Source organism: Numenius arquata, chromosome 7 (genome assembly GCF_964106895.1).
Source record: "Numenius arquata chromosome 7, bNumArq3.hap1.1, whole genome shotgun sequence".
NCBI classification, from domain to species: domain Eukaryota; kingdom Metazoa; phylum Chordata; class Aves; order Charadriiformes; family Scolopacidae; genus Numenius; species Numenius arquata.
In genome coordinates, this window is record NC_133582.1 from 57,343,016 (window position 1) to 57,361,925 (window position 18,910).

General features: G+C 40.7%; 1 protein-coding gene across 1 annotated transcript in view; it reads left to right on the forward strand.

Moving 5' to 3' along the window:
• Positions 1–238: 238 nt before the first annotated feature.
• CRPPA (CDP-L-ribitol pyrophosphorylase A) overlaps positions 239–18,910 on the forward strand; it is a 117,148-nt gene continuing 98,476 nt past the window's right edge. Inside the window, exons 1-2 of the mRNA XM_074150678.1 lie at positions 239–405; positions 7,311–7,590. Coding sequence (XP_074006779.1) covers positions 239–405; positions 7,311–7,590 — 447 coding nt within the window. The remainder of the gene's footprint in view (positions 406–7,310; positions 7,591–18,910) is intronic.

Sequence of the window (18,910 nt, forward strand, 5' to 3'; positions counted from 1 at the left end):
CGCCGCGGGGCTGCGCGGCCGCGCCCGGGCCCGGGCCCGCACGCCTCCGTGGGGCCTCGCGTAACGCGGGGTGGGCGAGCAGTAAGGGCCCGGTCCCCGCTGGGGGCAGGCGAGCGAGCGGGCGGGCGCGCACTGGATTCTTTGGATTGCGGACGTCGCGGGCATATAAACACACGCGGGCGGGCAGTTGCGCCGTCCCAGCTGCGTTCCCGCGGAGCAGCCGCGGCGCCCCGCACAGATGGAGCTCAGCAGCGGCAGCCGCGACGCCGGGCCCGCCGTGCCGCCGGTGGCGGCCGTGCTGCCGGCGGGCGGGAGCGGGGAGCGCCTGGGTGGCGCCACCCCCAAGCAGTTCTGCGCCGTGCAGGGGAGGCCGCTCGTCAGCTACACGGTGCGGGCGATGGAGAGGTAATGAGGCAGGCGCCGCTCGGCTCCCCATCCGCGCCCTGCGGCCCTTTTCCCCGGCACCCCGGCGCTTGAGGCCCAGCCGCCGGCCCTGGCCGGGCCCTCAGTCCCCAGGAAGCCGCTGGCAGCCGCCCTCGCCTCAAGCAGGCCCTGGGCGCCCCCGGCGCGGCCGCCCCTCGGAGGAGTTGGTTTTAGTGGCGTCTCCTTCCTTCCCCGCCCCGTCAAAACGTGTGACAAGTGACAGGGTGGCTGGGAGCACGCAGCCCTGGTGAGGGGCTAGGGTGCTGTGAGCTGGGGCTGGGCCGGCTCGCCTGGGGAGAGCTAATGGGTGAGAGCTGGGCCTGTGCCCCCAACCCAGCCTGGCTCTGTCGCCGCCATTCTGGGCAGCTCTCCTCCTGTCCCCACAGCTGCCGATGCCTTGAAGCCCTCCATTGCTGCTGGAGATCTGTTCGAGGACCTCAACCTCAAAGCTTGAGGGTTTACTGTAGCTGCAATGGCTGGTTTGGTGAGCTACAAGCCTACCGTAGCTGTTGGATATGGTCATAATACCATCCATCACCCTTGAAAAAAGATCTATTCTGTCATAACCATGGTTTTAAGTGTCCAGAGGCCTCAAAAAAGATCTGCTCTTCGTAGTGGGATGCACTCAGTGCTGCATTACACTTCGCCATTATACTCTGGTGGAGCACGCTGCTTCAGCAGAAAGCTTAAATGCCCCCCTTGGCTTTATTTAAGACATAGTTACTGGGCTAGAAGCTGATAGCTCACATAGCATGAGGCTGCATGTGTAACTTTTCTTTGTTTACGTTGGAGCAAAGAATTTAAGTAATGGGATATCTTAGCAGTCAGGTTTTTCCTTTTCATAAGGCTGTTGAGTTCTAGGCATGTGACTGACAGTTAATATATTATTGTCAAATGTTAACATAATGTAAGTCTTGTATCTAGTGTCACTTGAAACACTGCAGGTAGGAGTGGAGTGTCAGATGTATTCTGGATGTTTTGCAGTAACTTGTAGAAAACCAAACCTTTAGAATTTAGAGAGAATAAATGGGGAGGAGTGGAGGGTGGTGAAAAGAAATGGAATTGCCAGCATCTCCCAAGGTTCCTAACTCATGGAAACTTGTACAACATCAAAATTGGGATTTTTTTCCATTCCCACCCAGAGAGGATTCCCTCAGGTCACTTGTTAATTTAGGAAAGAAATACTGCTTGTTTTCTTTATTTAATTTTCAACAGCAGCCAGTCACAAAGCTGAACACATCAGTAAGCAAAACCTCCAATCCAAAGCTTGTCACAGCTGTAGTTTCTGCCAGAATGTCATGGGAATCTACAGAGAAGAATAATATCCTCACTCAGTGTATTGGAGACCTGGAAAAGAGAACAGTGTGAGGTTTGGGAAGGAAGTAATATTCATAGGAAAATAAAACATTATTCATTAAAAAAAAAAAAATCTTTCACTTTTGCTGCCAGGAAGCTCTGGGAAAATAACAGTTCTTTGAGCAACAGTATTATATTTATGTCCTAAAGCTGCAAAAAATTAGAAGTTTGAATTCTAATTGTACAGTCCAACCAGGCAAGTGATCCCAAGTTGATTGTGAGAGTAACAACCTAGTGCTTTCACTTAATTGAGGAGTGCAATATCTGGTACCAGTGGTCTCTCAGGCAGAGGTTTCTGCCATCTCTATACTGAATTGGAGTGTTGGCTGGTATGTATATGTATGGGGAGTTGGGAACAGATGTACTCTAAAGCTTGGGATGGCTTTCATTTTCATCTCCACACCCTTACTTCTGACTCTGAAACTGTAAAGGAGGTACCTTGTTCTTACTTTGCGCAAATGATGCGCAAAAATGTAATATTGAGGAACTGCAGTTTGTCACTTAATCTGTCACCCAGAAGTGGCAGTTTTTCTGTGTTTAGCTTGATACTATCTTCTGATGTCTGTTGTTTACCTGCTGTGACTGGATGAATTGTTGAGTCATTAGCCTGTAATAACTTCCACTGAACTGATTATTCCAGCTACTGCAGCTTTTTTTGAGCTTTTTTTTTTAATCTGGAAAAAAACCGTAGCAACATATAGACAGAAATCCACAAGCAAATCAAGAATTTGCAGCTGCTTTGCTTGTGCCTTTCAAAAAATCAGGAGAAAAAGATTTTTACACTGTTGAGCTGAAAGTAGCGAGAATCTTAAATCTTAATGTGGAAGAACTGGCAGGCAAGACAAGAGCAGACATGAATGAATAAGCAATGCATCCTGTTGCATAGGGTGACAGCATGTAGAATGTTGGCCTGCCAATAATAATCAAAGATGATGCCCTTAGGAAGAGGAGGTGAGAAAAAATAGGGTGAGGAGAAATGATTGTTTTTTATTGCAAGTACTGTGGCGCTAATGGGAAGGTCATGTCCTACCTTGGGGGTAAAATTAAAGCACGTTTTTTGAGAACTTAAATGTCTGCTTTTCCTATTGGAGTTAGTTGTTTCTGCTTTTGTTGAACTATGCAAGGCTTTTGCATCAAGTTCAACAGAACTAGAATGGCATTCCTCCTTCTTGCTTCTGTACAAAACTAGTAGGGTTGTTCCTTCATTTTGATTTTTTTTTTTTTTTAATGTTTGTTTAGAATCGAACCTCTCCAATTCCTTCTCTGAGACAGGGAGGAGTCTCAGCTCTGTGTGCACATGTATACACATATTTAATTAAAGCTATAGAGGAAAACAGGTGAAGGTAAAGGCTGATTTTAGAATCACTGTGAGACAAATAAACTGCTGCTGTGCTTGCTGTGCTCATATTTCAGCAGCTGTTGAAAGTACAGTGAGAAGTTATGAAAGAAGAAAACAGAGTTGGTATGTTTACTGACAGAATAAAATTTTTCTATACAGATTTCAGACAGTTTTGTTTACTTTGTTTACTGTAATGTAGTCTCTTAAAACAGGTGGCCTGATAACAACAACAAAAAAAAAATCACCTGGGGGAAGCTTCCAAAGAATTGCCTCTTCTGAAGTGTTTTGTGTAGTTTATTTCCCAAGTATTTTTCCCCGTTGGCTGATGCGTGTTCACTGGCTCTACAGGTCACACAGTTTTGTGAAATTTATCTATTATGGTAGTTCTTTTTATCCAGTTATCATAGCTTATTCTTGAAACTGCTAATGAGCTAAAAATAATCGTAGCAAGCAATCCAGTTGTTTTAACTTTATGAAGGTGTCTTTGTTATCTTGTCTGACTAATAAGGAACATTTTCTTTCAGGAAAAAATGGATGGCTTCTGTACATAAGATGCTCAAAACTTCCTTAACATACCTGTACTTCTTTTCCCCTATACTTTTCAGACTTAAAAGCTCCCTGCTTCCATTTCTGTACTGTAAAAGATACATATATATTAATATATTTTTTCATATATTAATAAAGTCATAACAAAGCTGTATGGAGCAAAAGGAAGTTATGTTTGCATTCTGCAAATGCATTTTGTTCTTCACAGTTCTTTTTCTCATTTGGTGACTGAAAAATAAGATCAGCAAAAGTAATATAATGCTTTATCTTGTACCTCTGAAGAATTTCTGTGGCAGTGGAAGATGCTATCTTGCACTGCTAAAGCCATCTCAGCAGTGACTGCCTGGTTCTGGCCTTGTTTAGCTGATAGAACTGCCAATTTCAATAGTTTATACGTTAAATAGGTTGTGACTCTTCTGAGTAAGAGATGCAAGAAACTCAGTGTGAGCATTTAGGCCTTCTGTCAGATTTAGGGCTTAGCACTGATTTGTGTATGAGTGAACTGACAGAGGGTTAAACCTCAGTCCCGTCTGAACCTCAGCATCCCATTCAGGTGATAACCCATGAGTTATGCTCCGAGCCTATTTCATTTCCTCTGCAGTCTACATTGTGAAGTCATGTAATAGCATAATCTGTTGCCGAGTTAATGAGCTCCTTTACTTTGAGTTCTGGCTCAGCTAATAGAAACATATGTACTTTTGTCTGAAATCTAGTGAGACAATGCTGTTTTCTTCTGGGCAGCTGGTCTGCCTGTCTCTAGGTGGTGATGAGAAGGACAGTTGCAGGAAACAAAAATACAGTCCTTTTCTGCCTTATTGTTTTCCTCCTATTATTGAAGTCTTCCCCAAGGCAGTTGTAAAGTGATTGTAACTGGGGTTGTTACTTTAGTTTCATTTGATCAGACATGATTTTCCGCTTTGGAACTACAGCCTATATTGTATGGAAGCACTAGAATTCTGTATTTTGATCTCTTTCTTGCCTTGTGCCGATTCTTTCTGAAGCATGCATTAACTTGATCTAATATTACTGTTATAAAATGGAAAGGGTGTTTACTATTTTTAAACTGGCTTTGAGCAGGTTCTGAGCTTCTTATTATTTTAATAAGAAATCTTTCTGAAGAAAAGGGTGTGACTAATTGAGAGGGGAAAAAAAATTTCCATTTACTGCCAGATTGAGTGTATACTGATATCTTTCTGCTTCATTAAAACACTTTGCAACATTTCCATAAGCAGCTCTTCAAAAGTGTAAGCACCTGTGTGGTGCACCGTTCTCATTTGGGAGATTTTGTAGCATCCTTTACTGAATTAGTTCTTTTAATGAGTTTTATAAATCAGTTTTGATGAGACATGTTTGGTTTCAAAGCCTAAGCTGTTCTTGTATCTAATCAATCTTTATACTAAGAGTACGTTGCATCTCTAAATCCCAGCTCGAATTATAGAACACTAGTCCAGAATGAGTTTAAGGAGGACATACTCAAGTTTATAAATGTGTTTATCCAGACACAGGGTGGAGCTGTGACCGCATCCTGTCACTTTTCGGTGTATTGTACCACTGGAGGCCTTGAGCCATTCCACTCCCCCGTGCAGAGACTTATTGTAGGCTGACCAGTACTTCTGTTCTCTTCTCTTCTTCTCAGAAGATGCTGTGTACTAACCAGTTGCCTCATAATCTGTTTCATTTGACTCCAGAATGGGAAATGTCAGTGCCCTTTTTACACAGTCACTAGTGAATGCACAGACTGTCCGCTGTTTCTGGGAACTGTGCGAGGCTGTGGTCTTTCTGCAAACAGAAGTGCAGAGCTTTTGTTTAGTGTGGAATAGCTCTTCTTGAATTTTGCGTTATTTAAATGACTGACTCTCAATATTCCAAAGAGCCGAGATGAATGCAATTAGTCTGCCCTAGTTCTGAGTTGAAGTCATGCAGAGGTGCTAAGTTCTGTGGCTAGATGTAAGACTATGCTAGGACTCATTTGAGAGATTTGAAAACCTTTTGATGAACCTGTGGTGAGTGACAAGTTGAAATGAAACTTGAAGCCACATGACTTCAGATTTTACATTTGAACAACTTCCGTACTTAAAAAATGCTGAGAATATGTTGGTTTGGCTGTATTTTCTGCCTTTGTTAATAATAAAATAAGCATAAGGACAAATATTTTTCTTTGAAAAATCCTAATAGCACTTCCATTTATTTTATTTTTGTTAGCAATTTTAAAATTAATTGAAGTAATTTCCATGGAATTCTATTAATTACAAAAAACCCCATACAGAAGGTGGAAGATGCTGTGCTGTTTCACATAGTTCTAGGGGAGTGGTTTGTATCACAGATGACTTTGCTTTTGGAGTAAGGATAGTTCCTAGGCAGTGCCTTCTCATGTGTTATTGCAGAAACCAGTAGCTTGAGCCTGTGTATTTCTGAGCTCTAAATTTCTTACTCCTATTTTTCTACCTGGAAGTATTTAGTACCTTAGTCCATCTGTGTCTGCAAAATTAGTTTCAATAGCTTTACTGGTTTTAGTTGAAAGAACATACTGTACTTGCCTCTCTTCCTTCTTAGCTGGATGTGTGGGCTACACATGAGTGATTTTACTATGGTAAATTATTTTTGTAATCATTGCCTATCTGATGAGTTTCTTCTCTGTCATGCTAAAAAATCCCCCAATCCCCCTGCCATCTGTGGAGACACAGAAAGGAAATGAAACAATTTTAAATCCTTTTTTTTTTTTATGCTCTCTACATAGTATTTAGGAAGTAAGACACTCAAATGGTTGGATTTGAATTATGGTATTTCCTTTATTTTGAAATACAATATGCCACATGTGACTGTGATTTGTATTCCTATGTCCTTTGACACAAGTATGACTTCAGCTTAACTTCAGTTATGACTGGTTTTAATCTTGTGGGTCATTCTCCCCCCTCACCACCCCTCAGTTAGAGAGCCAGGCCGATACCAGAAGCTTGAAGTTCCCTAAAAATACACTTTCATATTATGATAATTTTACTTAGCATAGCTATGCTTTACATTTTGTTCGCTTCCTATAGCAGAAACCTTTGTATGTGTTACTGTTCATGCCTGTCTTGGTCGTGATCTTTCGTTTTGGACCTTTTCTTGATCCACCTATTCACTTGTACGCAGTGTCCTGCACAGTAGAACATGGAGTATTCCAGGTACTCCAGGATTTACCAATTTACTGGATGCTGAATTTAGAGAAAGCTAAACCAGCGGGAATAACAGACTGTAGCTGATTGATTTAGAAGTTAAGTTTGAAGGTAGGAATAAGACTGGAGTAAGAAATGTTTTGAAGGCTTTTCAAAGGGTTATCAGAAGATGCTTTACCTGGCTCCCCTTTCCAACTGGTTGTTGGAAGCAAGTCCCTTCCCAGAATTCCAGTTACTTTGGTTGACATCCATGTATCGGTGGGGATCCTCTCGTGTAGCTCTGCTTTTAGACACACAAAAGCATAGATAAAAGTATATTGAAAGATGCTTTATTTAGCCATCTTGAATTTCTTTTGATACAAATTTCTTTTGTTTCATGGAGATATTTTATTTAGATATTTTGATTTTATTTTTATGTTTTTACTTTATTTAAGGTACTTTTATTTAGACGTTCATGTCTACTTTCTCTGGTTTTGTACTGTTTCTTCTAGGATAGATTGGATATCCAACATTATTGTGGTGGTCTCTCCTGAAAATATTGAAAAAATGAAGTCTATCATTGAAAAATATGGCCATAAAAGAGTTACGGTAGTTAAAGGTGGAATAACTCGTCACCGGTCAATTTTCAATGGACTGAAAGTATTTGCAGAGAATGAATTTTCCAACCATCTGCTCCAGAAACCAGAAGTAGTGATTATCCATGATGCTGTGAGGCCATTTTTTGAAGAAGATATTCTTTCAAAAGTGGTTATGGCTGCTAAAGAACATGGGGTATGTACTATACAGCAATTCAACTCTGTAATGTTCTTTGTACTGTACAGTGTAAAATCGTGATTGATAAATAAGGATTTTTCTAGCAACTATGTTAATGTTTTATGTTAATTTTTAAGTAGAACAGATTTGGAATCCGTGTTATGGAGAGAAGTCAGATGGGGGAGGGAGACATTTTTAAATGCTGCAGGTGTTATTTGCTACAGGGAATAATTATTGCCATAGAGACTATCACCAAGAGATTGAATTAGTCAGCAATTTTTTGAAAGATAAATTACATAATGATAGTTTACTTTTTTTTTTTTTCCATGCAGAATTCTCACTTAATGCTAGAGTAGTTCACTTAGTGTTTATTAATAATAGTCAAAGAGATTACTGCATTGTTGACATGCGAACTTTATGTGTTTTCATCTCAAACTTATATGCAAGTCCTGAACAAGGTGGCAATGCATCCTCTGTATTAATGCTAAATTTTCCTAGAATCTGTAGGCATTGCAAACTGCTGGGGAAAAAGAGGAAGTGGGAAACCTCCAACCATAGATCCTCCTGGTCGTCACTGCATTTGAGGACTGGGAATATTCACAGGAACCAGAAAGATTTCTGAGAAAATAAGTGGTACATGAAGGGAAAGAGTTGGTAGAAGTTGTGTTATGCAAGGGGAATGGTAGAGTTATCAAAGGCAACAAGAGGAACTGGTGGATAAACTGAGAGAGAGACGTAAGAAATCACAACAGCCACAGGCTTGTTGGTACAATTTGCTATCTTTACCTTGTACTTCAGTTCTCCATTAATAAGATAGTAGGATGCTAAGATAGGAGATGATTGAGGTCGTTAGTGGCAGCAGATTGTTTTGGTATTATAAAGCTAGGAAAACGTGCCCTCTTTTTCAGGAAATGAGGTAAAATACAAGCTAATCAACATATGAGTCACAACTTTGACAGTGGAATAGAGTCCGCAGAATGAATTTTGGTATTTCCTTAGCACTCCTCCACCTTTTTTTGAAAAATCATAGTGTTGAAGGGGAATGTATTGGCTTATTAATTTAATTTTCATAATAAGTGTTTTACATAAGGTCTCTCAGGACATTATGTTAGAAATCTAAATATATTGAGCTTCTTACTAGTAGCCTATACTTTTGTAGATCGGCTTAATAAGAAATGGTAGTAAAATAGAAACTCTGCTTTACAGTTTTCAGTGATACAGAACATGTTTCCAGTCATTACAACTCAAATTCCATTAGAATTTTAACAAGGTTTTTGACCTTTCTCATATAGCACAAAATAGCTTTCCAGAATTGATTCTCTGCCAAAGAGTTTAAACTAGATCGCCTTTGTAAATCTGTTTTAAATGAGATTCTTTGAGAGTAGTAGAAGAATGGGGTTAATTGACTGTTCTCTGAATGTGTTTGTGCTTAGGTGTCTTTGCATGTTATGGTATATCGTATCTCATTTGTCTTTGTGTTTAATTTTTCAGCTTGTTCACTTATTCTTGAAACTTGTGTGATTTTTTTTTTTTTAATGTAAATTTTTTTCCCCTGATTTTCTTTTTGAGTGTAAGACTTTCAGTGAAACAGTAGGGAATCAAGACAGTCTCCATTGATCTTCTCAAGGCAGTGTACTGTAGTTCATCTGAACTTCTGACTGGTAAATATTTCCTTTCCCAGGTCACTGAAGTATTGTTTGATCTCAAAAAGGTGATCTTATACATTTGTCATAGTTTTTTCCATTGTATAATGTCTGTCTGAAATGTGCATGGCATTTATTGGCTCTGCGGTGGTTTCCTGTGTTGGCTGAGGTCCACTGTATTCAGTGAGGCTGGGCCATCAGAGAACTGGACTTCAAACGATGTTAGCTAGTGATGTTATCTGATAAAGTAATTGAATTAAAGAATGTGAGAAGAACTTCATTGCATGTAACAAATTGGAAAAGCTTCCTGCCAGAAAGAGGTAGAATCATAGAATGGTTTGGGTTGGAAGGGACCTTTAAAGGTTGCCCAGTCAAAGCCTCCTGCAAAGAGCAGGAACATTTTCAACTAGATCAGGTTGCTCAGAGCCCCATCCAACTTAACCTTGACTATTTCCAGGGATAGAGTATCTACCACCTCTCTGGGCAAACTGTTCCAGTGTTTTACCACCCTCATTGTAAAAAATTTCTTCCTTATATCTAGTTTTTTAGTTTAAAGCCAGTACCCCTTGTGCTATTGCCACAGGCCCAGCTAAAAAGTTGTCCCTATCTCTCCTGTAGGCCCCTTTAAGTATTGAAAGGCCACAGTAAGGTCTCTCCGGAGCCTTCTTTTCTCCAGGCTGAACAACCCCAACTCTCTCAGCCTATTAATCTCAACCTCTCAACCTCAACTCTCTCAGCCTCTCTCAGAGCTGCTCCAGCCCTCTGATCATTTTTGTGGCCCTTCTCCAGACCTGCTGCAACAGACCTGTGACCTTCCTGCTGTCATGGTTTGGGTTTCCGAGCTGGATGCAGTACTCATGAGGTGGGATCTCAAGAGAGCAGAGTAGAGGGGCAGAATCACCTCCCTCGACCTGCTGGCCATGCTTCTTCTGATGCATGTCTATGTTCACTTGACAACTACAGAATTCTGAAGAACTGAATGACTGGAAAGCTAAGACTCTCAAAACTGACATGCATGGTTTTGAAAATCGGAAAAAATTTGATGGAGAGAAGCTATTATCTTTAGTTCTTCCTCTAGTCAAATTCTTTGCATATCTAAAAGAGTAAATTCTTCAATCTTTCAGTACAAAAAGTAATTACTTCCTTTTGCATTATGTAGAAAGGTACAAAACCTGGCAGAAACATCATATTAAATCACTAGTGTAATAGGGGTAATGCTGTATTGTTGTTCATCTGCATACCATATAGATAGCATAATTGTGAGAAGCTTTAATGTTCTTTAAAATGGCAATTGATCAAGTAAGTTATTGCACTTCTAGCTGCCAATTTTCAGACAAATAAATTGCTTTATTACACTTACTAATCAGTTTGTTATTTGCCTGTAGGAATCAAAATGTGTACCTTATCCAGAACTAATAAATTATGCCTTAAATCCCCTAAACAATCCCTTGATTATGTGAAAATATTACTTTGTAACCAATTAAATTCCATTTATGTTTTGGGGGTAATTTTGTAATTAAAATTACATGTTTCTAGAAACAAATTCTTTATTGCTAGTAAAAGTCAGGAAAAGTGGAAGCTTCAGAAGGCATCAGTCCAAAGCCTCTAGCAAGATCTTATTGCCAATGTTGCATTTTAAACAACATAACTAAAAAAAAAAAAAAAAATTGCTTACAAGAAAAGAATCAGGAAGGTGGGGGGGAACTTGTCAGCTCTGCTATTGAGAGTTAAATAAAAAAAGGGGCACATGCAATCAAAGACTCTCTTTCTGTAACATAAACTAGATTTGAAAGTACAGTTTATTTCTTTGAAAGGACTGAATCAAAATGGCATTCTTAAAAGCTGGTTTCTGGAAGCTGTCTAACATCGTTACTTTATTCTCAGCTTTAGCAAGGCTCTCAAAAAAGCATACATGCCTGTACAGATGTATAGCGCTACTCAGTCTCCTGGACTCTTACTCACATACACAATCAGTCAAAATAATAGCCCCAGACAGAAAACACTGCATATTGTGCTCAGTCTGTTCCTGTCTCTGAGTTTACTCAGACTCAGTGCTGCGTTTACTGGTCTTACTGTATCGGAAGGCTGAAGCAGAAAGCATACACCCATACACACACTGTTCTTCCACACAGATAGCAAAATAAAATCCTTTATGTATGACTGTTGAGTTGCACTGGCAAGTCAACATGGGTGGCAAATCAAAAAACACCTCTTTTTCTCCACTGAGGGTGAAGGAGGACTTGGGTAGATAAATAGGCTGATGTGGTATGGTGTACTTGGGCGGGGATGGCCATGCTGGACCAGTTCTGCTCACTCTATCCTTCCTTTTGCTCTTTTTCTCTTAGAGGCAATTATCTTTTTATGTTTTCTTATCTCCTGTTTTTGCTATATATGGAGCATTTTACACATGATCTTTGTCCTTTATGTTGTACTCAAAGACTGATTTTAGCCAGCTGTAAAGGCTGCATCAGTAACAGACCATTTTAGATACATATTTATAGTTTTAGACTGAACATCAGGAAAGAATTTTCACAGAAAGAGTGGTCGGGCATTGGAATAGGCTGCCCAGGGAGGTGGTTGGGTCACCATCCCTGGATGTGTTTAAGAGCCGTTTAGATGTGGTGTTGGGGGATATGGTATAGGGGAGAACTTTGTAGAGTAGGGTAGGTGGTTGGACTCGATGATCCCAAGGGTCTCTTCCAACCTAGATGATGCTATGATTCTGTATTTATACACTGAGGCATCTGAAGTTGTCACGTGCAGTGTTCTCAGAGGTTCTGCTTTCACTGTATGCTTGGTATTTTGGGGGGCTCCTGCTGTCCTGTCAGACACTTGTGCAAAGGCAGAATCAAGAACTAATGACATATTACCATCTCGATACGGTTTTTGTTCCACTGATGGAACGAGTTCTGTAATTTAGGAGAGTCTGACTTACGTCAGTGTAAAAATGTGTATTAATGAATTGTAGGGATGTTCTGTAGCAATTTTAGAAGAAAACATTTGAACAGCTACATTATTGTGAAGATCAGAATCTGCTCAGTAGCCCTGAAACTTTTCTGAATGTGTGAAGAAATCAAGTGTGGGTTTGCTGCTGTACGGAAAATAGTTATACAACACATCATTCCTTTTTCAAATCTGTAGTAATGGATAACTATGGAAAACATACAGATGTTTCCACAGCATATGACAGTATTGGTCCCATAGAAAGTTATAACCTTCTTAGCCAAGTTGTTAATTGTTTTCTGTGCTGAATGGAAAACTAATGTATTGTTAGTAAATACTTGAAGTCTTTGTCCTAACAAGATGTAGTGTTTGGTGGCGGGAAAGCACTGGTAAGGGGAGAAACAATTCTGTCATTTCCCAGTCTCAATTCAAGTGCTTTAGAAGGTGCGTTGCATTCATTATGAAGGATGCAACTCAACCAATTGAAATACATGAATCATAGAAACTTACAATCTTCCTTTCTTCTTTGCAGCATTTCTGTGTTGCACTAAGCCAGCTGTGCATAACACAACTACTATTTAATCCTTTTTAAAAAGGTGACTTAATCCCACCTTTTTTACCTCCTGGAAGTCTACACATACAGTAATTCTTACCTTACTCTTTTTTTAGGCAGGATTAGGTTATCCTAGAAATACATTTTGAGCATAGCTTCCTCTACTTGAGTGGTTGCTGAGGTCATTTTTATGTATTGTCTATAAAATGTACTTCCTCTAAATTTGGAGAAACTACATGTATGACACTGCTGTTGATTTGAAGCTAATTAAAATCTTTATGCTTCATCTAAGAAAACTATAGGACTTTGGAAAATGAAGCAGCCTTTAGCAAAGATGTGTCTATTTAGTTGCTCAGATTTCTCTTTCCTGCAGCAGGTCAAGGGAGTAGAGAGTAGCTCCTTAAAATAAAGGAAATCTCAGCTTGTCCAGCATGTGTGACGAGCTGAATAAAGGCCTTGGATTATCTTAGCCACTTCTACATGGCAAGATCTGAAAGAGATACTTAGCCATATCTCTCTGATTTAGGGAGGTGTGCATACCTCATGCTGAGTTTTTCCCTTTTTCCCCCCAAATACTGCACTGAAAAGAAATCTGAGTTTTCATCCAGAAATGCCCCTGGCTGCATTTTGGTTGAGTTTGTGATCTGGGTGGTTGTGGCAAGGACACCACCAGCCTGCAGGTCAGGTGAAGCTTCTGAAAGCCAACTTGGCTTCTTTCATATGCTGTAATAGTTTGCAGGACTGGTTCTGTGCTTATCTTCCTGTTTCCAAGAAGGTAAGTGAATTGTGGTAGAGATAGAACTAAAATCGCCTTGAGGAGCATGTAGGACAGAATTCGTGAGGTATCAAACTCATACGTACATGTATTAATTAGAGTTACTATTCGGGCTGAACTCGCATGGTAAGGTGCAAGGCCCTTGATAACAAGAGAAGGTCTTAGATGAAGCTCATATAAAGAAGTGACTTGAAATTTTGAATCTAATGGGCAGTAAGAGAAGGAAGCTCTGGTGCGAGGTTTCTTGCAAGGAGAGGACCCAAGCAATTGTCCTCTCCTTGGAGAAGCAGCTGAGCAAATAAAGAAGGCAAAGACATTTGATAAGCGGGTGCAGAGCTACTTAGGGAACTGCATGGACCACAAACTATAGTGCCTGTGGTTTTGGTCACTCAGGACTCTGGGTGTGGGAAAGAGTTACTAATTAAACATTGCAGTTTTGCATTTGGTTGATTAAATTGTGCAAGAGTCCTCCTACACCACCTCAAGATTTTTTTCTTCTTTCTTCATAATACGATGCAAATCATGTCTTTAATGATATGAGTGGATCAGTTGCATTCACATAATGATATTGTTGATTTTGTAATGATGTAGACTTTCTGGAGGTGAAATATAACTTAACTGTACTTGTCACTCCTGTGGCTCTACTGAATGCAAATGTTAACTCCTCTTTATGTTGGCTCACTCTAACATGCAAAACCCTTTGTGGCACAGTGCACTTTCACTGATAGCTTTTTGCAATGTAAATCAGTAATTAGGGTATGAAAGATGGCTTGCTGACTGTAAGATGTGTTTCGTTACTTGTTAATGCAAGATAATACTATGCGAAGTAAAATAAAACTTGTTAATTTTAGAGGCAAAAATGATTGTTTTCATGATCCATTAACTTTTATTGCAAATATTCTGATTAATTTTTGCCATCTAGATTTGCAGTATAGGACCAGTTAGAACAAGAAAATGCTGGTAGCTCATCTTATGTTGAATGAATGGCAAAACTTAAAGCTGTAAGTATACTTTGAAATACTTATAAAAAATATTGAAAATTATTGGTAGCATACTCGCCACATGATTTGCTTTGGAATGTTAAAATTGCTTAGATTGAATTTTACATGTTATAGAATCATGGAATTGTTTGGGTTGTAAGGGACCTTTTAAGATCATTGAGTCCAACCATCAACCTAACACTGCCAAAACCACCACTGAACCATGTCCCTCAGCACCGCATCTACCCGTCTTTTAAATACCTCCAGGGATGGCGACTCAACCACTTCCCTGGGCAGCCTGTTCCGATGCTTGACAACCCTTTCAGTGAAGAAATCTTGCCTAATATCCAATCTAAACCTCCCCTGGCTCAACTTGACGCCATTTCCTCTTTTCTATTATTGCTTGTTACTTGGGAGAAGAGACTAATACCTGCTTTGCTACACCCTCCTTTCAGGGAGTTGCAGAGAGCGATAAGGTCTCCCCTCAGCCTCCTTTTCTCCAGACTAAACAACCCCAGTTCCCTCAGCAGCTCCTCGTGTGCTCTAGACTTTTCACTACCTTTGTTCCCCTTCTCTGGACACGCTCCAGCACCTCAATGCCTTTCCTGTAGTGAGGGGCCCAAAACTGAACACAGTATTCTAGGTGTGGCTTCACCAGTGCTGAGTACAGGGGGATGGTCACTTCCCTAGTCCTGCTGGCCACGTTATTTCTGATACAGGCCGGGATGCTGTTGGCCACCTGGGCACACTGCTGGCTCATATTCAGCTGGCAGTTGACCAGCACCCCCAGGTCCTTTTCTGCTGGGCAGCTCTCCAGCCACTCTTCTCCGAGCCTGTAGCGTTGCATGGGGTTGTTGTGACCAAAGCGCAGGACCTGGCACTTGGCCTTGTTAAACCTCAGCCCATTGATCTAGCCTGTCCAGATCCCTCTGGCCACCCTACCCTCAAGCAGATCAAGACTCCCACCCAGCTTGGTGTCTTCAAACTTACTGAGGGTGCACTCGATCCTCTTGTCCAGGTCATTGATATTAAAGAGAACTGGCCCCGGTACTGACCGCTGGGGAATGCCACTTGTGAGCAGCTGCCAGCTGGATTTAACCCCATTCACTACCACCCTCCGGGCCCAGCCAGTTTTTTACCCAGTGAAGAGTACACCCATCCAAGCCATAGGCAGCCAGTCCATCATAACTGTGTATAATATACAACTATTGCGGACAACTGAAATGATTAAAGATATGTCATAAGAAAATCTTAAAGCACTGTACCAGCACGTGCCGCTCTTTAGGTGGGAGGTGCTATGTGTGGCCTGGATCATAAACTTAGTGTGGGTCTCTGGTAGCATTATCCAGACTTTTTACAAACTGGGAAGTACTTTTAAAAAAAAAAAATCTATCAAGAAGAAAACAAAACCTTAATAAGTAAGAATGTGTTGTTAAACATTACCGGTTATTGCACTGTGACAAAAATCAGCTGAATATGTTGACTAAGGTAATGAGACCTTGTTTGGTTAATAATGCGATAAAAAGTATTTTATTGAATATACAGTACTGTTCTATTTATGGAAAACGTGAACTTCCGACCATTCTTGAATTTCTCACAAGGAATGCACCAAAAGAAATGATGTATATTTTATGACACCATTAAAAATGCGTATTTTGGTTCAATCCTGCTAACTTCTGTAATTTTATTCTTTATTGTATTAAAAATAGTTCATCTGGTTTATGGCAGTAACTCATGATACAAGCGTGTCGTGGTTTAACTCCAGCTGGCAGCTGGGACCACGCAGCTGCTCGCTCTCCCGTGCCCCCCAAGAAAAGTAGGGAGAAGAGGGGCGAAAGGAAAGAACTCTCATGGGTTGAGATAAAGACAGTTTAATAGAACAATGTCAAAAAAAGGAAGGTCACAATAATAGTAACAATATTAATAATAATGACACAAGTCACTTTCACCATCTGGTGAACTGGCACCCTCCTGAGCACTGATGGCGAGTATCCACCCCTTGGCCAACCTCATTTATATACCATTTATATTATGGTATGGAGTACTCCATTGGCCATTCCATCATTCTGTCTAGGGTTCTTCTCAGCTTCTAAGGGAACCTGAAAAAACAGTCCCTGAAAACTATAAACACTGCCTGGCAACAACTAAAAACAATATGCATTATTGACATTCCTTTCATACCAAATCTGAAATGCAGCAACTACTGGAAAGAAAGTTAACACTGTCCCAGCTGAAAATTAGGACAAAGAGTAACATAATGACATATTCTTAAGACTCTGCTTTGCTTCTTTTCTACTTTCAGTATGTTCTTGAGCTTGTTTTCAGTGCTGTGTTGTAAAATTGCAGCCTGAGATATGCCTAGTTCTTCCTCCACCTTGTGTTTTCAGTTCTGTATTCCTAGCATCCTGGTTTTTTTGAGGGGAGTCTTTTTGATTTTGAGAAATCATACTTTTTCTACAGAAGAGCATTTAGAATTTAGCATGTTGTCTGTTAGATGAAAATTATATTTCCTGACACTTAGAGGTAAATGCTTTAAATACAGAAGAACAGAAATTATGTAAACAAGAACATGTGCAGTCCTAATTTTTGAGGAACAGTTTCTGTTATCAGTAATCTTCTTTAGTTTGCTATAGCTAATTGGGGCTCTGACATGTCTTGATGTACATATGCTATCCCCATCTACTCAGATAGTATGTTCTGATAAAGGTGACCTCATTAGAAGAAATGTTTTCTTTTTCTTAAACAGTATCATAAATATACATTACATTTGTTTAAGGCATCCTGTGTCTTTGAAGTCAGTTCAATGTACAACATAGTGTCAGCTCATTAACATTGGATCAAAGTGTATATTAAATTTCTGATTAAACATCCCTTCTTTTGCAGCTAGGAATAAACACAATTATAACTTCTTCCTTCCTGGTGTTGGTTTAAGATTAACATGTGCCTAATTTTAGCAAGTTTGACTGTTGCTCCTAGCCAGCTGGGTAAACAGGCTTTAAGGAAATTAGGTGAAGTTTAGCATACAAGACTTTTTTCATGGTCTTCAAAACTCCTTACATCTGTTCTAATTAGCCTTCTTTTTGTCTGGCTGATGATTAGGTTTAATATCGGTGTTACACCGGGCTTGTTTAACATTTCAACCAGCACTGTCCTTGGGCAATTAAAAGCTGCCAGTACAAATATGTCAAGATAGCTGGAATCGGACTGGTTGGTGATACTGCCTACAAAGGAGAAATTTTAGTGGTTATCTCACTAATGAGAATCAAAGATGGTGTGCCGATAAGGACTATGAATTTTAATAATTTTTTTTTCAACAGAATTCAAAATAAGGTAATTTAAGTATTATTCTTGTTGTTTAAAAAAAAGGCAGATATGTAGCAGAAAGAAGGTAACCTTATTTTCTTCAGCCTTAATCTCTAATGGGTACACAGCCCAGGCTGTGGATTGTACTTGTTTGTCAGTAGGAGTCCTGTCCCCACCACAGCACGGCCACACAAATCATGTCTGTGCTACATGGTAGAGTCTGGGTGTGAGTGTGGGTGGAAGTGTGATATGCCCTGGACTCAGATTTGTGTTTCTGCATGGTAATAAGAGAACCTCTACCTTTATTGTGGTCTGCTGTGCTTTACTGAGTCGTTGTGGCTGTCCTCTGCTCCTGACTGCATGCCCTGTCTGGTCCTTCAAGAGAACTGTGCAGCTGAGGTGTTGGTTTGGGGGGGTCTTGGGGACATGGCATTAACAGAAGGAGTTCTGGGGGCAGGTGGTGACAGGTTTGAGTTGAACCTGTGTGGCCAGACTGGCTGCCTTGCCTGGCTGTACAGGAGGTAGGTGGGTTCCGAATGAGGTGATGAACTCTGTGGACTACCTGCAGGCTTGAATCAGTTCAGTTTGGAAGTTTGGCTAGTCTGGGCCTGAGCATGTTGGAACGGCTCCAGAGGAGAGCCATGAAGATGATCAGAGGGCTGGAGCACCTCTCCTATGAAGACAGGCTGAGAGAGTTGAGATTGTTCAGCCTGTGGAAGAGAAGGCTCCAGGGAGACCTTATAGCCCCTTCCAGTACCTGAAGGGGCTACAGGAGAGATGGGGGAGGGACTCTTTTATCAGGGAGTGGAGCTATAGGATGAGGGTTTAATGGTTTTAAAGTGAAAGAGGGGAGATTTAGGTGAGATATTAGGAAGAAATTCTTTACTGTGAGGGTGGTGAGACACTGGAACAGGTTGCCCAGAGAAGCTGTGGATGCCCCATCCCTGGAGGTGTTCAAGGCCAGGCTGGACGGGGCTTTGAGCAACCTGGTCCGGTGGGAGGTGTCCCTGCCCATGGCAGGGGGGTTGGAACTGGATGATCTTTAAGGTCCCTTCCAACCCAAACCATTCTATGATTCTATGTGTTCACACCTAAGATTAGAAAGCTTTGGACCTATAGCCAAACTGTGGTTACCAGCTGT